We start from the raw sequence: 26,693 nt of genomic DNA, 5'->3' as shown, positions 1-26,693 counted from the left end.
CTACAAAAGTAACAAGAATTTTTTATCTGGCATTTGATTTGTTAAGTGCACGCCAGCATAAGGCGCGTCATTATTAGTGCTCCAATCAAATCCGCTGCTCTTGCGACGTCATAAAATTGTTTCTTTTTCGAGAGTGAATGTCCTCCTTATTTATCAAAATATGTCACGGGTTTCAGTAATACTACGAAACTATAACCTTTTTTTTTAATAATTATATGACATATATACCGTAAAAGATAGTACGAATTAAATTTCTGTTCGGCTAGTTTAACTTTTAAAAGCTTCTATATCGTGTTGAAAGCATATTTATATAATTTGATTTGATAATGTGCGCAGTAGCGGATGATTACTTAATATATATATATATATATATATATATATATATATATATATATATATATATATATATATATATATATATATATATATATATATATATATATATATATATATATATATATATATATATATATATATATATATATATATATATATATATATATATATATATATATATATATATATATATATATATATTTATATATATATATATATATATATATATATATATATATATATATATATATATATATATATATATACACTACCGGTCAAAAGTTTGCGAAAATTTCGAAATCTACAAAGAAAAAGTCTTCAAATGTTCATAGATCTGCGAAAAATCATTCAAATTGCATGAAAATTTGATATGTTCTGAAGTGAACCCTCTACAGTTAGTTACATATGATCAAATTGCAATACTTTGTTTTTTTACGAACTGAATCCAGCTTTTCATCATGGGTTGTTTTCATGGTGAAAAAAGTTTTTAAATTTGAAAACTTGCCAAACTTTCAAAAAAAAAATTTGTACTTTCTGTTAATGGAAAATAGTTATTTGAACCGTTCAATGTAAGCCCTCAAATTTTCAGATCGATTTGATTTTGTTTGACGAAGTTATAGAATTTTGAAAAACATGTGTACTTTTCCCGATTTTTTAGCATTCCATATATGCAATCTTTTGGTTTATACATCTTCTACCAAAGAACTTTTTAATTTTAATGTTTTCTATATTTTCAAATAATTAATATTTATTATAAAATAAATATTCTTATTCATTATTGTAATTACTGTTATTACAAAGAATTTATTATGAATATAATTAAAACAATATCTCATAGATGTCACTGTACACGATTGTACACAATGCGCTGGTTCATTGAATACTAGAAGTTTAACAAACACTACTTTACTTAACAACTGCAAATAATCAAACCAAAATCATTGCACTATGCAATGGTAGCCACGACTGGCTCAAACAAGAGTCAAGAGCAACTGACTAGTTCGAAATAATTACAACAGATGGCGTATCACTTAAGACCGAACAGTCACATTTCATGAAAATTTGTTTGTTCTTGCAAACGAAACGATGTTTATTGTTAATTTGAAGAATGTACTGTAAAATTTCATTGACTAATTTTTTTACTATTAAAATTATTTTATTTGAAGCAACGTTATAAATATGTCTCCTAGAAAAGATATATCAATTGAAAAACGTGCAGCTATAGTATCTTTAAGAAAAGCAGGTTACACTATAGACAAAATCACTGCATTAGAAAACATTTCATTAGCATGTGCTCATTCTACAATTAAAAGGTTCAATGAAACAGGACTCTACGTTGATCGTACACGTTCCGGAAGACCAAAGATTACATCAAATCGAGATGATCGAAAAATTATTGTTACTAGTTTAAAAAATAGATTCGATACACCTGCACAACTGAAGTGTAAATTATTCCCTGGTTCAGAAAAAGTTTCAACTTCAACAATAAAACGGCGTTTGCGTAAAGCTGGCTTATTTGGACGTGTCGCAGCAAAGAAACCTCTTCTTAGACCCAAAAATAAAATACTACGATTAGAATGTGCTCGCAAACATCAGCATTGGTCAATCGCAGATTGGAAAAGTGACTGATGAATAATTTGTATTTCAGCAAGACAATGATCCCAAGCACACGTCAAAATTATGAAAAAATTATTTAAAAAAAAAAGAAAACGAAGGTCGATTGAAAATTATGACGTGGCCAGCTCAGAGTACTGATTGTAACCCGATTGAACTTTTATGGGATCATTAGGATCGACAAATTCGATGCTCTGATACTTCAGTTATGGGACATTTTACAACAGGAATGGAACTCTATATCACTTGAAGTGATTAATGGTTTGTTAGAACGAATGCAACGCATATGTAAGGCTATAATAAAAGCAAAAGGTGGATGGCTCGAGGAATCTAAGATTTAAATGTTAATTTATTTAATTACAAAATACGAATAAGAATATGTTAAATATTTGACCTGTTATAAATAAAATAGTTTAGTAAAAATGCAAATTTTTTGACTATTGTTATGATTTTTTTAGAATTATTTATGTAAATATTCTTATAACTTTTTATTTTAATTTAATCTAAAGTAAAAATATCACAACAAAACTAATCCATATAAGCAATAAATATAAACAATAAATATAAGCACTAATAATTGCAATAATGAATAAGAATATTTGTTTTATAATCAATATTAATTATTTGAAAATATAGAAAACATTAAAATTGAAAAGTTCTTTGGTAGAAGATGCATAGACCAAAAGACTGCATATGTGGAATGCTAAAAAATCGAGAAAAGTACACATGTTTTACAAAATTCTATAACTTCGTCAAAAAAAATCAAATCGATCTGAAATTTTTAGGGCTTACATAGAATGGTTCAAATAACTATTTTCCATTAACAGAAAGTACAAAAAAAAATTTTTTTAAAGTTTGGCAAGAGTTCAAACTTAACAAATTTTTTCACCATAAAAACAACCCATGATCAAAAGCTGGATTCAGTTCGCAAAAAAACAAAGTATTGCAATTTGATCATATGTGACTAACTGTAGAGGGTTCACTTTAGAACATATCAAATTTTCACGCAATTTGAATGATTTTTCGCAGATCTATGAACATTTGAATTTGGACTTTTTCTTTGTAGATTTCGAAATTTTCGCAAACTTTTGACCGGTAGTGTATATTTATATATATATATATATATATATATATATATACACAGTCCAGTCACATTAATGTGACCACCACTTACCTTCGACATCAACGTGAAATAACCAATCACAAAAGGCAGGTGGCAGCATATTACAGTAGAGTGTATATAAAGGATGTCCTAGGGCATCTGAAAGCATTTCAAGCGTTGGCGTAATGCAAAAACGTAGCGATTTATCCGACGTCCAAAAGGGCATGATTATAGGCTTTCGGGTCAAGTGTGGAATCATTTCGGAAACGGCTAATTTTGTGAACTGTTTTCGTGCCACCGTGTTGAAAGTATACTGTGCATGGTAAAATGGCACTATCCAAAATCAGCGGCATGCCACATGCGGTGCACCACGGGCTATAGATGGCAGAGGCGAAGGAAAGCTACGGAGACGCGTTCGGATGAATAGACGTTCAACTGTTGAGCAACTGACCGCCCAGATGAACCTAGGGGCTACCAAGTGTGTATCCTCAACAACGGTTCAGCGAATGTTGCTGCGCTTGGGCCTCCGTAGCAGAAACCTGGTTAATGCATCTATGCTGACTGCTGTTCATCGGCGACGAAGGCTGGAATTTGCATGCCAGTACCGCAACTGGACGTCCACAGAGTGGCGACAGGTGGCTTTATTCGATGAATCACTTTTTATGCTCCATCGAACGGATGAACGCTGGCCTTATACAGCATGAAACGTCTGAAAGCAAACACCCTGCAACAATTGCCGGAAGGATCCAGGCTGGAGGAGGGAGCATTATGGTTTGGGGAATGTTTTACTGGCATTCACTGGGTGCACTCATCATTGTGGAAGGAGCGATGGATCAGCACAAGTGCGCATCTGCCCTTGCGGACCATGTCCACCCCTGCATGCGAATGATTTTTCCTTAGAAGGATGGCATCTACCAGTGGGATAATGCGAGGTATCATACAGCTCACAGTGTATGTGCGTGGTACGAAGAGCACAAGGATGAGTTTACCGTACTTCCTTGGACCACAAACTCTCCGGATTTAAACCCAATCGAGAATCTGTGGGACCACCTCTATCGGGTTGCTCGCGCCACATATCCTCAGCAGCGTAATCTAGCGCAGCTGGCTATGGCACTGGAGTCGGCATGGCTCAACATCCCAGTGAACACCTTCAGAAACCTAGCTGACTCTCTTCCTGCACGTCTCATAGCGGTCCACTCTGCCAAAGGTGGTTATTCTGGTTTTTGACGGGTGGTCACATTAATGTGACTGGACTGTGTATATATATATATATATATATATATATATATATATATATATATATATATATATATATATATATATATATATATTACGTAATCATCCGCTACTGCGCACATTTCTGTTTTATTTATTTATCAAATCAAATTATATAAATATGCTTTCAACACGATATAGAAGCTTTTAAAAGTTAAACTAGCCGAACAGAAATTTAATTCGTACTATCTTGCTCTATGAGCATTTAAATTTAGACCTTTTCTTTGTAGATTTCAAAATTCTCGCAAACTTTTGACCGGTAGTATATATATATATATATATATATATATATATATATATATATATATATATATATATATATATATATATATATATATATATATATATATATATATATATATATATATATATATATATATATATATATATATATATATATATATATATATATATATATATATATATATATATATATATATATATATATACATATATATATATATATATATATATATATATATATATATATATATATATATATATAATAAATAAATAAATACAAGAAAACACGAAGAAGGTTAAGAAAAACAATAAGTTTCATTTAATGCGCTTAAGCTGCAAGTAAACAGAACTCATTATTAGATATGTTAATAAGTAAAAAAATAACAAACAGCAGTTTGAAGAAAAAGAAGTGAAATTTTACTTAAAAAACCGGAAAAAAGATATAATCTTTTCTTCAGCCCACACGATTATATCCGCAAAACAGAGTGCTTACTGATATTGTATCAATAAAGCCGAAGCAAAATATATTAATACAATAGTGTGAGGAGCGCTCAAAATACTTTTTATAAAAATAACAACAAATAAAATAGATACCAAAATGTAAAAATAAGTAACATGTAAAAACAGAAAATAAAATAAAGGAAAAAGAAAAAAACATTAAAAAGGGGACTATAAAGCGAGTAGCAAAATCAGATCAACTTACATGGGCAGAAAACTTTTCAAGAATGATTTAAAAATGTTTTCGCAGAAAGATTGCCAGATTACAAAATATGAAAACAAAAGATGAAAACAAAAGCGCAAATTGAGTGTAACAAGAGGGTTTTAAAGTGTCGTTCTTACTGCACTGCTGAAGTGATTTGTTATTCTGAGCCTTGATTTGTTAGTTACCAAGGATGGGCCCGAAATGGATGTGCGCAAGGTAATATTATACTGTATAATTTTAGAAACTGATCATAAATAGTTTTAGAAGATAGATATTTATTTAAGAAAACATATAAAATCGAAAAATAGAAATTTGCGGATATAATCGTGTGGGCAGAAGAAAAGATAATATCTTTTTTTTCCGGTTTTTTAAATAAAATTTCACCTTTTTTTTTTTTTTGAACTGTTGTTTGTTATTTTTTTACTTATTATTTCCCCCCCCCCCTTTTTTTTTCATTTGTCTATTATTTTTCTTTGTTTTATTCCTCATTTTGAACATATATATATAGATATCATAAATACAAAAAGAAAAAAAAAACACTTCGAAAAACAAACAAGTTTTATTTACTGCGCATAAGCTATATATATATATAAACTCATGTTTGTGAAAATTGCAACACCATAAAGGACTCACACGAGAGAGCTGAAATTTTCAGGAAATGCAAAGTAGAGCATGATGTGCAAATGATTAGAATTTCAGATCCGTAGCGCATGCGTATGCTGAGCAGCGCCCTCTGAACAGCGGATGGATCTGAATAAATAGACGGCTGTAGCGAGGCGTGTATGGTTTTCGGTGGTTATCTGCTGGTGGTAAACGTTAGCTCAGTCGTTACTTATGCCTCTTCGACGAAAGAGAGCGAGAATTCAACATCTTACGGAGTTTGAACGGGGGAGAATCATCGGCATTCGTGAAGCTAGATTGTCTTATCGTGCAGTAGCCGCACGTGTGCAGAGTGACAGCAGAACAGTGATGCGTGTTTGGAAGCAGTAGACGGACGAGAGTCGGACAACTCGGAAATCCGGGAGTTGACCCCGAAATGTCACGTCAGCTTGCGATGATAGATGTCTTGTCTGCATGGCGCTGACGGACCGGACGGATCACTCATTCTCACTTCAATTAATTAATTCCTAATTGAGTTTAAATTAAATATTCGCGATCGCAACGCTCGAGTACGCCGTCTAGCGGGAGCCTGTAAATATCAGACATTAATTTATCACGTTTTCATTTAGTTCCATTGAAATCATTGACAAAATCAGACGCCATTTTTTAGCAGCAAATAAGAAACAAAATTTCCCTAAGGAAAAGGCCGGAGAACTTGAAAAAAATCTCCAGAATATTAGTAAATCTTTCAGGAAAAGAACACGCCAAACATTTGAAGAAAAATTCCTCAGTAATTTTTAATTTCTATTATCAACAAACTTGCAACTGATGACTTCCGATTTCGGATACTGTTACAGATGTGTGTATTAAGGTAAAATGCATTTCTTCTGTCTTCAATTCATTACGAATTAAAGTGAAGTCAACATTGCTTTCGTCATTCCAGTGAATAAATATGAATTCAGAACATACAGAATTGTAATAGTTATAGCATATTCTGCTTCGTTATAGAATAGTGTATATTTCTGTATCCATATAATTCGGAAAACAACAATAAAAAAATATCCAAGTTACTTGAAATAGTGCCATTTGTGCTGATTCTTAATGAATTTTTATCGTTTTCTTGGTAAGTGTTTTTCAGTTTTGAAAGAATAAGTTCAACTAGAATTCAGCTATTCTGTTTTTAACTACATATTCAAATTCATATCAATTATAAAATTTTGCTGTGTAGTATGTTATCTAAAAGTAATGAAGGTATAAACTATGTATCTATTATTTGAGAATAAAGTTTTCAAACAAGGAACTTATCATTTTGGAATTCTCCGGGAATTATAAATCAGGTAAGTGCAATGATTTTTACAATAAAAAATTTGCTTGTAAATATTTTTTTTTTCATTTGATGATGGTTCTCTACAGAATGGTTTTTTACGTCTGATTAAGAACTATAAGAATAATAAAAAAAGAAACAATATGAAAGTTTTTATTTCAATGTAAAAAATTCTTAAAATCGTTTTCTTATCCTAAGAATTCTTTATTTTCCGTTTTTAGTTTATAATTTTTTGATAAAAATTGTTCTCAAAATACTTTTTTTTGAAAAATTAAATGGTATAACATTATGTGTTTATGTATACTTCTTGTATATTCCAATGTTTGAAGTAATATGATTCAGAAAAGTATGGAATAAAAATTCGGTACTTACGTATTAACGCCTGCACCGCTACAGATTTGGCGGTTTTTAAGTGCCGCCAATCTACACTTAAAATTTTTGCGACAATTCATAAAATGAAACACTTTATTTAAAATCAAAATAGTCAATCGGATTTCGGTGGAAAATGAGCCGATATAGAGTTTAGCATAGATTCAAAACAATCATATCGCCATATGAACTCTAATAAATAAGATTCCAAATGAAATAACAGTTCCAAAACGTACGTTTACCAAGATAAAGTTTCATGTTGTGGGAATTGGTACATTTTCGTTTCTTCGGTAAAATATTTCCCTCCTGAAAAAATAAAATTGCTTCTTGTTTTGTTTTTGGCAAATCCCAAAGTCGAATTATCGTAGCACTAAAAATGGCGACAAAAATGAATTGTTTTTTTGTTTTTGTTTCGTCAGCATTCTTTATTTCACGTTTCTTAGTTTCTAAATAATGACTTTTATTGAAACTTGAAATTTTTTGATAAAAATTGTTGTCAAAAAACTTTGTTTACAAAATTAAATTTCATAAAATTATGAGGCTTATGTATACTTTTTGTTCATTTTAATTTTTGAAATAATATGATTCTTAAAACTATAGAATGTAAAGTTTAAATGGGCCTTTCATGTTATATCATTAAATTTAGTAATACTATTTCTCGGGCATTAGGTTTTAACTCTTATAAGAATATACATATTTTTTTCTGTTAATGTACAAATATTTTTCCGATGTGTTTTGGATATTCCTTCTCTAATAAAAAGAGATACCATTTTGTTTTCGGTTGTACAAGAAAGAATATCAAGCATTTTTCTTTTTTAAATTTAATAAGCCACATTAAAGAAGGAACATTGCAATGCTACACGCTACATTAACGACGTCTCCAGAGTAACTGAATGACGGTTCATATAGAAATCGCAGGTATGCGTCTCATACAACAACGCCCCCTATAGTTCGTTGCGATCGCGAATTGTCATGTTTTTAGTGCATGAATCTGAATTGAACAACCTGATAATGCTCACTCTGGTTATTTTAGCCATATGATGCTCACTACGTGCTCTTGCGCGCCGAATCCAATCAATTAAAAATGAAAACTGTTGCCAGCGCGAGAAATATCATCGGTTTTATTGATACATACATACATACGTACGTATTAGCGTTTTATATAATATAGATAGATTATTATCCCATAACTCCCATTGTTTAGTCTACTGTCGATCAGGCTTCGAAAATAACAAAATATCGAAATGAAACTTTTTTTTACCTTTTCTTTAGATAAGATACATGGTTCAATATTGAGACTTCTTTAGTGGTAAAAACATCTTCAGGCATTACAATTAACTCTTGTTTTCCTAGTTTTTCTATTAGCGTGAGATCTAAAATAGAAACTTCAAGCACGGTAGAGACTTTTAAATTGCAGTAACATCAAGTTAATCGATTCCTGTGTTTATTAATAGATTTAGCGCAATGCAAACACCTTTTTTAATGACTAATTTTGAAAAACTCCGAGATCATATAAACATACTTCGAAATAGGTTCCGTGGAAAAATAGCAACATATTTACAAGTATACAGAAATAATGTCTTCGACAGAAAACAATGAACGCATTCTTATTTATTCACAAAAATTATGATTATTTATTATTTTCTGCTATTTATTAATATTTATATACGATTACTTTTTTCTATAAATTTTTTAATATTTTCAAATGAGGATAGCTATTACAAATAATTATTTAATGCTTATTATAGCAATCAATTGGATGAATGGATGCATGCGTGAGTCCGCGGTATAAGCGGGCGTGACGTATGGGCGTGGCAGAAGTCGAATTTTTGACCATAGATGGCTCCACTGGAAAACAAGAACAATGGCATCCCTCTGCCTAAACAGGCATACGATAGAGAGCAATCAATTCTTTCTCGAGTGATAACAGTAAGTAAAAAGAAAATTGTCGTTTTAGCATGAATTGTGTCCTTATATTTTTTTTACTTTTAATTATAAGCAATTCCTTTCAAAATTAATTACAATTCGCGCCAGTAAGAATATTGGCGTTTCTTATGTTTATCCTGTACCATATCTCCATTAATTTTGCTTTTCTGTTCAAAACTTATTATCTTTATTTCGATTATCGTTAATTTTAAATTATTTAGTTTTATAGCAACACGTTTTAAGAACACAACTATAAACAAAATAATCACTTGATTTCAGATAACCTTAGAAATACGACTTTGGTGACGTCGTCTACCTGTGCTATCACGATCATGTTGATAATTCAGATAACTTACGAATATATTAAAAATAATTAGGTATTACAGAAAGCTCAATAAACAACTTTTTAGATTGGAGCTTCAAGTTTGAAAGCATAAATGGCATTATCTTTAAAATATTTGACAAAACTGTGAGGTCTCTGGGCATTTGAGGTGACGGAATCACGGTGATTCCAGTCGCTGTGACGCACTGAGTGATTCACTAGTAAAACGAAACAAGTTCCGGTTCACCGTCGAACACGGACATGACATCATAAGTGCCTTGTCCAATAATAAACTATGTATAGCCTCATCATAGCAAGCATGAATACATTTTTAGTTATTTGTTTTTATAACTGGATGGCGAAAATACTTGCGTTTTATAAGCTAGTTCAGCTATTTTACTTCAACTGACAAAACTTTTCGAATACTGAAATTATTCCAACTCATCATAATAGTGTCGTAACTTTTAAAATTAACAATAATTAAATAAAACTCACTTCTGTAATGTTTAATTATCATTTCTGATTCGGAAGTTGAAAACTTTTTTTTCTCCTTCCCGAGACAAAATTTTTGATTGTTTTTCTTTGATGGACTAACATGAATAAGATGGTAACCATCATGATCTTCCATAACAAACCATCTTACCTTATGATGGTACCACCAAGACTGACCATCACCTCATATTAAGAATTGGAACAACTTTATGATGGACCAACATGAACAAAACCACCATGGTTTGATGGTATTTTTTGATATTCCAACAAAAAAATTCATCAGGAACCAACATACTAAGTTGGTTTCCAACTTATATTCCATTAAAAACCATCTTAATTTCTAATGAAAGCATCAAGACTGACCATCCCCCCATGTTAGAAAGCCAACATGTATTAATGATTTTAATTGATGGCCCAACAAAAGCAATCCATCATATGTTAATTCATCCAAGGCTTTATAAAGCCCACTTTTAAAAATTTGAAGGAAAGTCAAATTAAATAAGTAAAAGAGAAATGCAATAAACACTAGAAAACTACTGAAGTAAACAAGCTTCAGATTGCCACATGCTAAAAGTATGATGACGAATAAGGAAAAATCACCAGTGCCTTGCCAGATATTTTAAACTTGCTGAATATCCAAATCCGTCATCAATTCTCCCACTTCGTCATCAGTGGTGGCTTGCAGTCGTCACAGAGCCAGTCACGGTGACCTGAATCACCCGGATTGTTTAATTTAAAACAACAACTTCTGCTTCACAATTATAAGAAAAAAAAAACAAGTCACAACAGCGCCAAGCTGATTATGCTAGAACTGGAAAAAAATATTTAAAGAATATGTAGTATTCTAAATGAAATATTTTTTGAACAGAAAAATTAAATGTGAGAATAGAAAAAAATTATTATTTTCGACTTTTTTTAAATTTAATAATTTTTTTAAATACTCTATTTTAATTTTTTTTTAATAAAATTACTCAAATTTTTATGTAATTTTTAATATTGCATGTGATATTCATAAAATATAAATAAATAAGAATTTTAATTTAGTTATATCATCATACAAACCATTCAAACCATCATCCAAATCAAATTGAACTAGGTTAAGTTAGAAAGTATTTCAATCCTCCTATTTACCATGAAAAATTCTCTAGATTATAATGGAATTAAATTATTTATTTATTTCGTCTGAAGAAATATATTAACGGTTCAAAATATGAAATGAAAATAATTTCCCACTACAATATCACAAAAGTATGCAAAACAGATTTAATATTTTGAAATCTTTCTCTGATTAAAATAAGCATGATATTTCCATTAGAATTGAAACTGATGAATGGATTTTATGTGTATTACCAAAGTTTGTTTTCAGAAATAATTCGTTAGAGGAATTTGAAAACTTGCTCTTAATAATTCATAATTTCATTCAGCTGGAAAAATATGAAATTCTATAAATAAATATAGAATCTTTTATACAGTAAATAAATATTAAATATACATATCTAATTACACGTAAAATTTTCAAATGTGTATCATTTAATAAATAATTTCTGTAAAATATTTAAAACATTTTTAATAGATGACCGTAATTTCGGTTATAAAAATTATTTTTGTATTTAATATTAAACTGAAGGATAAATAAATGAAGTATCGGTGTTGTTGTTATGGTAGGGCATAAGGCACTAAGGGTGCGATTGGTCTAGTTTTCCAGTGGTGCCATCTATGTCCAAGAATTCAACTTGTGTCACACCCGTTTATAGGGCGGAACCATTCATATATCCATTCAATCATCCGCAAATAGTAATTTTTAACCTGAACCAGAGAATGATAAATATCCAATCCAGTGCCCCCAGAGGTATAATTTGTAAGAGACAAATGGAGGACTTTGTGGCCTGACAGATTTAACGTGCACCAGTCACCATTTACTACACGATGAGTCTTCGAACTGCTGGATTCGAATTTCTGTTCTCTGTGGTCATGAACGTGAGTTCAGCTCCCTAACAACCATGCTACCAAGGGCCGTGTATATACCAATATGCATATGTTATTATTATTATTTTTATAAGAATATGTTGATTGAAATACTTGTAGATTAAATATTACTATTTTAATGCTGCAGTTTTTATTTTATTTTATTACCGTCGATAAACAAGCGACCTGATTTTGAGTTTAACGAATGCCAATGTTCAAATCCGTAGCCTTATAATTTTGAACCCAATCCAGAAGACAAAGAAACTCCTGGATCAAGTATTAAGAGAAGTTTGCCTTCGTCAAGGACTATTTCTTAAAAACTAAACCGAATTTGATTGGAATTAAACCACACATGGAAAAGAAAACCAGGAAAATCTGTCACGGTTAGACTGACGGCTAAGGAACACTATACCATGTACCGTCAAGCACTAAGGATACTTTACGCCAACATATTGGTAGGTGTGAAATGGGTGCAGAATGCGTATCAATCAGCTATCGCCGGGAATCGAAGTGCGAATCATCTCATTGGGAAGTGAGCTCTCTATTCCCTGAGCAACAACAACTCTATTGTTGCAGATTCACCATGATTAAGTTAAATGTAGAATGACATTACAAATCTTTTATTACTACTTTCTAGAAACCAATTTTATTTTATGTTCAGATAGCATCTACTAACTTGCATGAATTTTAATAACAGAAAGTAAATATGTAAAAAAGTGAAGCATTCATTATCAGCCAATGTGTTTTATACGTAATAAATTATAAGTTGCTCATTATTTTCTGCTCTTTGTATTTTCATATTTCAGTAAAAATTTATAATTATATTATTTAAGAGGAATCAATTATGCAATCAAAGAAGTTACGCATATCTCTCTCCATAATTAAGGCGATCATTAAGTGTAACGTTCATTAATAAATAAATTACTTCTCTTCTATATTTTTGCTAAATTGGCTTGATGGATATTTTGTTTCTTTTTTTGGAGATTACTTAAAAATCTCTTTATGACAACTATATGATGTGTAATGATCTTCTAAGATAAATGGTTTGAGGTGAAAGCATTTTATTCAGTCTTTAGTGATAATGCAGAAAGCAACAGTCTAGAAAAATAAGTGAGATCATTAAGTGTATAAATCATTTAAGGTGCCGTAAGTATCGTTAAAAGTCATTACCAAAAGTTAAAATACTTTCTGAATTCTTTACATACCTTTCTTAATTACTCGCTTAATTATCTGGCAATTGCAAACTCTAATGATATTCAGTATTTCCAAAAAGGAACATTAAACTGATTGCATTCATTAAATAAATATAGGTACTCAAGTTATATAGTGCGTCGGACTTATACTGTTACTTTGTTTCGAATAAAGATTTCTTTTTTCATTTAGAAATATTTAATTTTTGATAATTATAATTGATTATATTTAAATATACCAAATAATTCCACTCTAAATAGTTTTACTATTCTGTTTCTCAAATTTTCTAAAAGTATTTTTATATTGTCATAGTTCAATTACGCTGCTCTCCTTTATTAATTTTGACACACTGTGGTTGAGGGGTAGCGCTTCGCACTCTTGCGCCACAGTTCATGGGTTCGTTCCTCGGACAGGACAAGGTTGACTCAGCCTTTCATCCATTCAGTGGGTCGATAAAATAAGTACCATTCACGCTTGGGAACTAAACACCCAACGGCTGACCTGCACCCCACAGACCAAGAAAAGGTCAAGAAAACTGAGATCTGCTCAGTAGGCCCTCTTTGGGCTGTCGCGCTACTGAGTTTAGTTTAATTACGCTGTAAAGAAATTCTGTGAATTTTTTTATAAATAGTTGGAGCAAAGTTCTTTAGTGCACCAAAATTTGATTAAATGAAAATTTATTTTATTTTGGTAACACCATACATTGGTAATCATGATCGAGAATTAACTCCATGGAGCATCTGACTTCACCAAAATTTAGCAGAAGGCTCGAAACTTTGATGGTGACCATTAACTGAACTATATTTATATACTACACCATGTTTTTATACAGCTCGGTCTAGATGTATTGGGACAGCTGATGCACTTTGCTTCAAGTATCACCTTATATATCCACGTCAAAATGTTTGATGGTTTTCCATTGATGGATCTACTTAATCTTGAGGGTAACCGTCAATAATTCCATCAAGAACCATTATATTTATTTTCATGTAGGAATTTGGACTGATTTATGACGGTCCAACATAATAATAACAACTTGCGTTGATGGTTTGTTTATGTTGAACCATCACGAATTATGTTGAACCATCACGTAGTATCTTAGAAATCAAATATTGGAAAGATCATGAACAACCACCATCCCACTGTAGGATTTCGGACTGATTTACGATGGTTCAACATAAAAAAAAAACAAATTGCTCTGATGGTATATTCCTGAGAACTAACAAGAATTTCCAATAAACCATCATGGAAATGTATAGTTGGAACTATCATGAACCATCACGGATCATCATGGGTTGTTCGTCCATGAGATTCAAACTTCTCTTGATAGCATAGTATTAAAGTAGCATTTTCCAGCATGGAATGATAGAAGTTTGTTATCATATCAAAAATCATGAACACGTAATGGAAAACGTTGGATGATGGTGATTATCAAATGATGTTAGACCATCATGAATCGCACTGAAACCATCATAAACCATCAAACTTTTTTGATGGGACCATCAAGAATTTTGACTTGGGTAGGTAAATATCGTATTACATTTGCTTCATTTAAAGTTCATTTCTTTTATATTGCCTTTTTAAATTTGGTTGGCGGTATAAGATGCTTGGTGGTATGTCATGAAACACTTATAGTAAATCCTACTTATATTAAATCCTCTTCTGTAATTTTGGTGACCATTAAAAACCAAGTAACGGAGACACCATACCCTGTATTTGGGGCTTAAAAAATACCTAATAATGCTTTTAAGTGCCTTTAAAACGACTATTTTTGGTGGAACGTCCTCCTGAGCTAGTAAAAACACCAAAATATGGCAAAATTGAGTACCAACTCCAATTTATGTTATCAATAATTGAATAGCAATTTTCAGTGCAACGTAGTTTGGAATTTTTAACAGTTCGGGTCTTTTATTTTTAGATTAGATCAGTTGAGCTTTCAAGAATTAAGTTGTTTAAATAATAGTCTGAAGAAAGAATGCATAGATAAAACTAATGCGTGGTGCTAAAACTAGGTTCGTGAAAAATCAATTTCGGAAAAAAAAACCGAATAGATAGAATTATTGGGCTGTGTAAGTAATAAGTTCGTCAGAAGTTAGTCACGGGCACAAAACGAATAGATTGCACGAATAGGTTCTGCCTGAATTTAGTTCGTTAGAAACTAGTTTCGGAAAAAAACGAATATATTGAGCAAAACACTGCTGAAAAAATAAGTTAGTGAGAAATTAGCCTCGGGGGATAAAACGAATAGAAAGAATGACTCGGTGCTATAGTAAATAAGTTTGTGAGAAATTAGTTGCTGCTAAAAAGAATGAATTGAATTTATGCGAGCTGCGAAAATTAAATTTGTTAGACATTAGACCAGAAAAAAACTAATAAATTGAATGAATTCCCACTTCAAGAAATGAGGTCATGAGACATTTGCCTCTGGGAAAAATGAATAGATTACACGAATAAGTACAGCAATGGTTAATTTTGAGCTACACTAATCTCGTTAAAATTAAACCCACACACCGAGTAGACGTAAAATATAAACATCTGGAAAAGGAGACAAAAAATATCAAAATACCTTAAAATTGAATTTTTGAAAATAGGCTGTTAGGCAAATTTAATTCTGAAATAAAAGAACTTTTGTCTTTGTTACTAGAATTTTTCTAAAACTGTAAGTTTAGAAATATAAATTGCTTAAATTTGTGGTGTAATCAACATACTAGTTTCAAGCACAAAAGTTAATGAACTGGCGAACCTGTAAACTTCTATGTATCTTCAATGTATTTTCTGTTATCTTTTTTTCTGAAGTATAACGAAATGAAATGTATTCCAAGTGAATAAAATGTATATATATACCATCGTAAAATTTTGTTTTTTCTCCTCGCTTCTTTCGCGTTGCTTTACGTCTATTTTTATGTTCTACGCCTTTGATTATAATCCTGGATATTTCTAATTCAGTTTATAAAATGTTATTAAAGTTACGTTTAAATTTCACATTTCGAATTTTGACATTTTTCAATCCTTTTCCAGTTACTTCTCTTTTATAATCATTGACGAAAAATCTATTAAAAATGCTGAATTTAATACACGATAAAACTAATAACTCTTCTAACTAAACTCTAAACTCTTCTTAAAATTATATTTCAAATTTCCGCTTTTTCAGCAGTCATTTTTCGTTCGTTCATGAAACTAGTAGAGTTACAATGAAGAATTTTCTTAAGAAACCAGTGGCTGATTAAAAGCTTCCTAAAGCTAATTCCAAAATGCTGTTTAATTCAACAATATTTATCTGCAGAGAATTACATGAACAATTTTTCTTCAACATTCTAAAGGTGAGCCGCGATGGCTCAGGAGCGTTTGTCTCCCAATGAGATGACCTAGAATCGAATCCCAGCTTGGCCGTTTGGTATGAATACTGCTCCCGGCTACCACCGTCAGCAGTGCTTACGTAAAATATCCCCTATATTAGGTGGATTATGGATTAGAATCCTTTTGTGCTCGGATTTTCATGGTTTTTCTCTCCATGTAGCGCAAATGCGGGTTATTCCCATCAAAAAGTTCACTACAAAGGCAAGTTTGTCCTCATGTCTAATCCAGGAGTTCTCTTGTCTTTTGGATAGGGTGCAAAATTACAAGCCTAATGTGTTTTAACGTTGATAGCCGTAAACTTATAATTATATCAGCCGATTAAAAATTAAAATTAAATTTTTTAAAAGCGTTAAAATGTGTTTATTTTACACATAAAAATGTTTTCTAAAGAGCAAATTTGCCAAAATTTTAAAAAAAAAATTAAAAACTTTTAAATTAAAAACTTGATAACTAGCTGCAATAAAGCAAATGTAACTGAATAAAATTTTTAAAAAAAATCAAAATCCCTATTACATGCTAAATAAAAAAAATAAACTGAGTATACATAGACATAATTACCTCACTCCGATTTTCGTCTAACAAATGAAAAGGGAAAATTCCATTAAAATTCATTGAATAGAGAATAGAGTGAATAGAGAGTCATTTTAACAACTCTCATATTTTCACAAAATCATATTTTGTATTCAGAGAGCTTAAAATCATGCAGACATGTTATAATAAGCTTCTTTGTATCCTCTATATATCATTCCATCTGTTACTTCTATTCCTTTTCATTAATTTCTTTCATTAAATTTCACCAACATTAGCTATGATTTTTCTTTATAGATCTATTTTATGTTCTTCATTCTATTCATTCTATCAATTTTTCTCTTTCATCTTTTGCATATTTTCTATAGATAATTTTCTTTATCATGTGTGCATATTTCTTAATCACTTTTTAATTATTTTTTTCCCTATGACATTAAATATTAGCATACTTCATTTATTTAAGTTGAAACAGTGAGGAAAAGATTTAATTTTTTTTTTCAAACTAAATATGTAAATTGCTTAAATTTTTCTTTTATGTAATTTTTAAAAAAAAATATTTAATTTTTTTGTCTATGTATATTGAATCATCCTGATGCATATTCATTCTTATTACAACGGATAGTTTTTGGTTATGCTATGGATAGTTATTGTTGCATAGGCTATTCTCAGAAATAAATTTATTCCTCACCCCTCTAAAAAGGAGACAGCTTTCAGTGTATTGTAATAAATATAAGCAATGAAAATTAATTTATATTTGATAATTGTTCAGTTAAAAAGTTATATTCTAGTTAAGTATGTTCTAATCTAATTCCATTTTTAATTTTAAAAACTTGCAAAAGCTGTGGGAAATGATGTAAATAAACTCTCGTAACCATGACAATTTAGTTTTGCTACGAGTCCAGTCGTTTTAAATGCACAAATGAAAGTAGTAACCAGAGTAACTATCGTTTAAATAACGGTTAAAAGTTCTACAGCACATGACTGGGAAACCATCAAAATTGACCAACATGACTGACAACACCTGTTAATACAGGTATCAAACTGCGTATACTGATTGCGACATTCCTCCAGTGCGTGGCGCAAATAATTGCATTGATCCAAAGTACAATAAAATGCAAATACAAGGGGCTAAGCATTCGCCACCTTGCCAAATGCGATAAAATAATACAATTGGCGAATAAAATTGTGTTTTGGAGAAGGATTTTGTTCTACTGGAAAGAAAATTAGGTGTAAAAAAGTGTTAAGATTTGCATTTGGCGAAAGCTTCCGAAAATTGGCGAATACTTTTGATATTCGGCTAATTTACTAGCTAATAATCTGAAATCTTTAGCGTGGGTTCTGCTATCCATACCTATATGAGTTAGTCGAGGAATCATAATTTAAACAGGAGCGGAAAGTACAGTACACAGTAAAAAACAAATTACGATATAAAGTACCAACACTTTTGGCGCATCATCAGTAAAATCCATTTAACAGTAAAATAAATTTTTATCGTAGCATATTATACAATAATTTTTTCAGTAATATTTATTTAACTAGAATAATTCGGTGTTTTCACTGTGCTGTTGTTCTTTGTAATAGCATCTGAACAAGCAAAGCACTCCAGCCATTGGCCTTTAGCGAATTAAGTCAGGGAAGGCATACCTTTCGTTTGACAAGAGAGAGCTGTAAGGATGATTGTTAAGTCATAGTTCAGAACTTCACATACATATGGCAGAACCACTGATTCGCGAGGCCACTTTCTCAATTTAAGACATAGATCTGAAAGGAAATGAATCTCTGTACCCATGGTACCACGTAACTACAGACCAGAGAAATTTATATTCCTTTAATGAGCATGCATATCACATCTACTCGGTAATTTACGGTAGTAATTACTATAAAAATAACGGTACATTTTGTTCCAAAACAGTTATGGGAAAGGGATTTCATGTAAAAAGTGCTTGCACCCTGAGTGCCGGTAATTTTCATTGTAATTTGAACCAGAATTTTTACTGTGCACGTGTGCTTCAAGTTTAATTAAGAAGGTTTAATTAAAAATGTGTAGAAAAGCAAAATATTACTTATTTATTCCTTGGCGATTCATGGCGAATCCTGCGGCGAGATTTCGTAATAATATGATTGTCGAAAATAACGAAATACAGAAATGAAGTTAATTACTGAATCGCCATAGGTGAAATTTTTATTTTGCGGATATTTGTCTTGAAATTAGAGTTTTCCCATTTATCTGTTTGTTTTGTCTATCCTTATGACTGAATAACTCAGTGAAAGAAAATTTGTATTAACCCATTGATTAGTTAAATTCAATATCAACCTTTAAGTTATGTAAAATTATTCGTTATAGTTAACAATCTTCCATTTGCCTGCATATGTATAAGTTTAAGCACATTAGAATATTTCCAAGTTCAGATCGGTAGCATTAATATTTTAATGCTACCCATTTACAATGATCTCATGGCATTTCTATCAAAACACCAGTTAAACTAACAATTAATTATTAATACAACTCAATGCAAATAAGTCTGTCATCGCTCAATTCCTATTTTGAGTTAATTTCCAAACTATTGAATCCATTATAAAGTAATTTATTCTATGGAAGACAATTATAATATAAGTAGAAATTAAATTTGCTTTAGAACCTTTTGCCTGCAGGCAGTGGTTTTATGCAAATAATTAAAGCAATTCACGTATTTCGATGGGAGGAATTTCTTCCGGCTGTTTTGATGTAGTTTTTTATTTAATGTAGTCCATCTATTTTAATGTAGTTCAAAATCACGAAACAAGTAATTTAAAAGAAAATTAACGTTACTTTTTATTAAATAATTACATTTTTTTCTCCCATATAAGACAAAATTAATTAATTTAATTTAATTAATAAATTAATATTTGAAAAAAAACTGTATTAACATCAAGTGTCATCCACTTTAAAAAAATGTATTTGAACTTGAGTGGATGAATAAAAAGTATTTTATTGAACGACTGAAAATTCGAACATGATGTATAAATATAAATAGGGAGAGTGCGAACTAATAGTAGGAATTTTAAAAAAACGGCGCGTAGTATCAGACAACTATAAAAGTATAAATTTGGTGACGTGGACCACACGTGCTACTCCGTAATGTTCTTCATTGAATTTGTTTGACACAGCTAATGTAAGATAATTAAACATTTGAATGTGGGCAATAAACTATTTTTTTGTTCAAATAGAGCTGTAAGTTAGAAATTATCACTGACGTTATTTTTAAAGTATGTTAAAAACTGTATCGCTTATTTTAAAATTTAAAACAATGACTAATGCTTAACCCATCAGAAAATTCCAATTCGTTTTTCGCTCATCCCTATTTAATGAATGAATTAATATTTAAAAGAACTGTATTAACATCAAGTGTCATCCGCTACAAGTTCAAAAAAATATATTTGAACTTGAGTGGATAAATTAAAAGTATTCAATTAACGATTGAAAATTTGAACAAGGTATAGGGAGAGTGCGAACTAATGGTAGGAATTGAAAGATAAAAATTTAAATTGAGGTAAAGTCCTTAATTGCATATAGAATACTAAAGTTTCCATCAAAAGTTCTTTTTTTTAAAACTAATACTACCTTTGCACAACTATTGTTGAGTACGGCAAGAAATATACCCTATTTCTTCCACTCCTATATTTTATTAAACAAAAATTCTTAAAAGAAAATACAAAATTTCAACATATTTCTAAAACATAAACTGGAGTTCCATTGTATAAGTCAAAAGTTATTTTGGAGACAAACAAAAACGCTTTCACCCAACTCTCCATTATACAAAACCTATCCAATTCTTATTTCAAAACGCAACAATCCTCCCACCGTTTTGATTGGAGGTTTACTTTACTAATCAAAACTAATTATATTTCTATGAGTAAAATGAATGAAAATTATAATGTTAAAAATTCTGTTCCGAAAGTCCAAGTTTTTCAGCTCAAAAATTTAATTGGCATTTTAATAAGTCTTCCACTTCTCGTTCTTACTGTTTTTCCAACTACCTGCAAGTCCTTCGCTGGTTTATTCTTGCATGCGTCATTATTCATTAGATTAGGTTCAGTGGGTGAGGAAATTTCGAGTGGGAAAATCTTCTGCGCAGGCCTGACGAGTTCACAGGATGAAGTTTTAAGGCGAACCACTCGTACTTGCCCATCTTTACCAGGAAAAACATCTATTATTTTAGCCATTGGCCATAAAGTTCTTTTTTTACCGTCAGTTTCGATTAAAACAATATCTCCTACTTTCAAAGGTTCAATCGGTTTACTCTTTGATGGTCGTTGTAATAATTGCCCAAGGTACTCACTTCTAAATCTTTCTCTTAAAGCTTTGCGCAAATTTTGCTGGTACCTTAATCTTTTATTCAAATTTACTTGATCAAGTTGATCTAAATCTGGCACTCCGACATCATCTATTTCTTTCAAGAACATAGCTGGCGTCAATGGAATGAGTTCATCCCCTTGTTCTGAGACATAAGTGAGAGGTTTAGAATTTATTGTTGTCTCACAATCACAAAGGACGCTCGTCATTTCTTCATAATTTAAAGCTGATTGACCTAAAACCCTACGAAGAAGTTCTTTAACCATCTGCACCATTCTTTCCCAAAATCCTCCCCACCATGGGGAAGCAGGAGGATTAAAGTTCCATTGAATCCTATTCACAGATGCTTCAATTTCGACCATTTTCCAATCTAACGATTTAAATAGGTTGTTAGCTCCTGTAAAATTGGTGCCATTATCGCTATAAATAACTTTCGGTCTTCCTCGTCTGGCTATAAATCGTCGTAATCCAAGCAAAAAACTTTGTGTTGATTGAGAAGTTATCAATTCCAAATGGATGGCTCTGTAGACAGCACATGTAAATATAATTATCCATGCTTTGCATTTTTCTCTAAGCATCAAAGGTCCCGCCAAATCTATTCCTGTTATTTCAAACACCAATGCATCTTTGACTCTGTTTTCAGGTAACACTCCTGGATTGTATTCGATCCTCGTAGTTTGGTGTCTTTTACATCTCACGCAACGAGCTAAAACTTTGCGAATCGTCTTACGAGATCTTATAATCCAGAATCGTTCTCTTAATTTAGACATCAATATCTGAATCCCCGCATGGCACATACTTTTGTGCATGTAAAAAATCATTAATTCCACAAGTTTATGCGTGCTTGGCAGCAGTATAGGACTGATAAAGCTTTCAAGATCTTTTCTTTCAGTTAACTTGGTGCTTACTCTTAAGATACCTTCTTCGTCTTTAAAGACGCATAAAGATTTTAACCTTGAGATATCTTCGTCATTAAATGACTTTTGCTGAATCTGCTTCATTAATATCTTTTTAGCCTCATTCAATTCGTACAATTTCAGCTCGCCAATCTCTCGTTCATTTCTTGTTTTCTGAGCATTTTTGAGGAATCTTAGAATCCATGCCGTCATTCTTAAAATTTTTAAGTAACTCGAAAAATATGCTAGCATCCAAGAATTTTCAGTGTTCTCGCAGGTAAGAGTTGCCACAACGGTTTTTCTCTGCTCTAAGTATATTTCCTCTTCATTTTCTATTGGGGTTGAATTAGGCCTCTCTTCTTTAGACTTGGACAACCAAAGTTCCACCACCAGAAACGTAAGTAGTCACGATCTTTATCATTTACTGAAATTTGAAGAAAGGCACCTTTTACATCGGAAATTACCCGCCGATGCTGTTTTCTCTAAATTTTAGAATTATCACGGGTATCAGTTACAGCAAATTTGGCCCCTTGGCGAAGCAATCATTTAATGAAAAAGATCCTTTCTGTTTGGCAGATGCATCAAAAACGGGTCTCACCGGAGTTGTCAAGCTGTTTTTAAAAACTGCTCGGTGAGGAAGGCAATGTGCACTATTGCCCTTAAGTTGTTCAGGGACTTCTTCTATAACACCTTCCTTACACCAATTTTCAAATATTGCATTGTAGTCGAAAAATTTATTAGCTTCGTTAAGTTTTGTTGTAGTTGATAGTAATCTCTTTTCGGCTACTTTTCTATTGTCAGGCAAGATGTTGGCTTCTTTGATCCATGGCAAATAAATTTCATACCGGCCTTCAGAATTCAATTTAACTGTTCTTTCGAAGTGCACTTGGACTGCGTCCTCTATTTCCTTTTGATCATTTATTTCACATGCATCTGTTATACCTATTGCTTCAAGCTTCCAAAGATTTTCTATGTCAGTGGTCTGAGTTAATAGAGAAATCAAAACATTCGAAAGATTAGCGTCAATTACTGAGGGTTTCATTTTCCCCATAATGACCGATCCTAAATAAGTCTCTACTGCAGTTAAACCACACGCCAAATTGCACACTTTCCCAGTGTAACGTTTTCCTGCTTCATCGGCTCCAATTAATAACTCAATAGGCTGTCGATGATTCCCAATATCACTAAGTGAGATGCCCTTCAGTACCATTTCCTGCATCAAAGGTCCATCATGAAGTCGTGGAACAAAACTGCAAATTTTATGTTGATCCGAAACATGCATATTACAACTATAACTATTTTTCAAATCGGTAACTTTAATAGAAAAAAGATTATGAATTTCGCTGCTTGATTTTGACCCTCCAAATAAGCTATGAATCAATGCTTGAGTATCAATTTGGCGAAATTTCAGTTCCTCAACAGTGCTCTTCAGAATATATGAGCGTTGAGTGCCAGTGTCAATTAATGCTCTTATAGCACGTTTTCTTTCTTTACTCTCAATATTTACCATTAAAGTTTGAAGGAATATCTCTCCAGAACAGCAAGAATTCGCAAGTATTACATTTTGGCATTTACTCGAATCAATTACTTCTTCATCTTTTACTTCGTGCTTGTTTGGCGATAATTCTGCACACATGATCGACCAATGTCTCTTAGCACAAATTAGACATTTAACACTTGATTTGCAATATTTTGCTTTATGTCCAAACTTAAGACATATAAGGCAAGCTTTCTTATTCTTAATTAGTTCTTGCTTCTGATGGTAAGCCAATTTGGCTGCCGTAAAACAATCTTTACTCTCGTGGTTTTTGTCGCAAAATACACACCTTCTATCTACCACATTCCTCGAGCTTTTACTTCCAGAAAATAACTCATTTGCTGTTGGTATAAATATATCAGCTTCAGTCTTCTTTTCTTTCTTAGTACCAGCAGCAATAAATTTGAATCCAGTTCTCACTAAAGAAATTCGTTGTTCTCCTTCCCCTTCGTTTCTCAGAAACAATAGCAGTTGCTTCAATTTTTCACAATACGTATTTTCTTGAACCTTTGTTGTTGAATAACTCCTTAACCAAACTCTTAAAATCTCTTCAGGAATGCACGATTCAACCAAAGGAAATAACATTGCTGCGTATTTGTCACTGGTCATACCTATTGACTCTAAAGAACGAAGGTAGGATTCCAATTTATCGTATAAATGAGTTACATTTATTCTTCTCGATTGTTCTGTGGCATTTTTAATAACTAGACTCAATAATTCTCTGACATAAAATTCAATTAATAATTCTTCACCGCCAAATCTATTTTTTAAGCATTCAATAACCTTATCATAATTGTCAGCAGTGGCGGGGAAACTCTCCACGATTTCTCTAGCTCTGGAACCAACTACGGTTGCTTGATATAAATAATGGAATTTATCTTCTTTTTCCATTTCTAGGTCATCGTGGATACGCTTAAATTGATTCCAGAATGTAAGCCAATCCTTAATGTCACCTCCGAATTGTTTCAATTCAATCTTGGGTAACTTTAATTTTCGTCTGCTTAGCTTTGGCGACGAACTAAAGGAAGCCAAGGAAGGTTCAACTTTTTTATTGAAATGGTCTGCAATTTTTACGCGAGCGAGATCCATTTTTTCATTATACTCTTCTGTATTTGTATGTTCCATTTCAAATTCTTCATCAGTTTCAAACTTTTTTTCTAGTACTTTTGAATCGAAATCATTTAATATTCCATAGAGTCGTTCTAACGTGGCACTCTTAAATTTTAATACTTCATCATCTGGTAACTCGTTATTTAATTCTTCAAATAAAGTATTAAACGTTTTGGTAAAGGAAGCTCTAGTAGCTCTGCGTTTTCTTAATATTGCATCCATTCCTTTATCACTACTTCGGGTCACCACAATGTTGAGTACGGCAAGAAATATACCCTATTTCTTCCACTCCTATATTTTATTAAACAAAAATTCTTAAAGAAAATACAAAATTTCAACATATTTCTAAAACATAAACTGGAGTTCCATTGTATAAGTCAAAAGTTATTTTGGAGACAAACAAAAACGCTTTCACCCAACTCTCCATTATACAAAACCTATCCAATTCTTATTTCAAAACGTAACAACTATGGTTTAATTTGTCAAAATATATTTTGAAGGGTTTTAAAGAAAATCAAGATATAAAATAAAACTCTAATTAATATTTTAAACCAACTTAAACTTAAAAATTTTCGATTTCTATTATCAGAAAGAAATCAATACGATTGTGATGAATAGTTTCTTAGATTTAACCTCGAAAAAGTATACAAATATATTAGTTGAATTTGAAGTTTCATGCGTGATTTAACTTCTCCTTATTTCAATTTAACGCGGTATTGTAATACTTCCCTGACTGATACTTGAATAATCCAACAACTCTCTTTACACCACTCTTAGGTGTTATCTGAAATACAGGTTGTTATCAAATATCAAGATTTGTATATTAAAAATATTTTATACATATCTATACATAATAATAAACGCGGCTGTGTGTGTGTGTCTGTAATCACAATATATCGCCCCAGAAGCCTCGCCCAGGCACGAAACTCGGCACATAATTGTGTTTTGACATAATGAAGAAGTATTTTTTTTCTTTTTCAAAAATTTGGATTAGTTTTTTAGTTATCAGTCATTTTGTAAGAAAATCTATGCTTTTTCTTCTTCAAAGAGCCATATTCAGAAAACTATTAAAAAATGCATATACTTTTCTCCACTCTTATAAACGTATGCTAATGCGAACCTTACAATTGAAATATTAATTTTCGACAACTTAAACCAATAATATACGAAGGAATTAATAATTTAATTGTAAGGTTCGCATTAGTTTAAGTGGATAAAAGTTTAACTTTTGTATTAAAAATGTGGCAACATATTCGATACGTAAATAGAACGCTTCGCTTTGATTTATTTGTCGCTGTGCATAATTGTTATATTAAGTTTTTTTTCTTCTTTCCACGCTCTATTTTTTTTTCTTAAGCGAAGACGATAATTTTTGTAGCGATATAGAAATAGAAATTGATACCATAAAAAATTTATTCGTTTTCGTGTTCTTTTCATGTATTTAGCATTTTAGTTTTTTTCTTCTTAAGC

General features: G+C 31.4%; 2 protein-coding genes across 2 annotated transcripts; both read right to left on the bottom strand.

The window, feature by feature from the left end:
* Positions 1–21,295: 21,295 nt before the first annotated feature.
* Positions 21,296–22,789, bottom strand: LOC147807396 (uncharacterized). The gene has a single exon (XM_087168923.1). The coding sequence runs from the start codon at positions 22,787–22,789 to the stop codon at positions 21,296–21,298; it is 1,494 nt and encodes a 497-aa protein (XP_087025049.1).
* A 298-nt stretch (positions 22,790–23,087) lies between these two features.
* On the bottom strand, positions 23,088–24,722 carry LOC147807395 (uncharacterized). Its single transcript, XM_087168922.1, has one exon. It carries the CDS (start codon positions 24,720–24,722, stop codon positions 23,088–23,090), a length of 1,635 nt encoding a protein of 544 aa, XP_087025048.1.
* Between the last annotated feature and the right edge of the window lie 1,971 nt (positions 24,723–26,693).

Source organism: Parasteatoda tepidariorum, chromosome 7 (assembly GCF_982258835.1).
Source record: "Parasteatoda tepidariorum strain Cologne lab strain chromosome 7, Ptep-v5.0, whole genome shotgun sequence".
Taxonomy (NCBI): domain Eukaryota; kingdom Metazoa; phylum Arthropoda; class Arachnida; order Araneae; family Theridiidae; genus Parasteatoda; species Parasteatoda tepidariorum.
This window is presented reverse-complemented; position numbering and strand designations above follow the sequence as displayed.

Excerpts from the sequence above, each read along its gene's own strand:
- LOC147807395 (XM_087168922.1), bottom strand. The coding sequence starts at position 24,722 with ATGACCAGTGACAAATACGCAGCAATGTTATTTCCTTTGGTTGAATCG.
- LOC147807396 (XM_087168923.1), bottom strand. The coding sequence starts at position 22,789 with ATGACGGCATGGATTCTAAGATTCCTCAAAAATGCTCAGAAAACAAGA.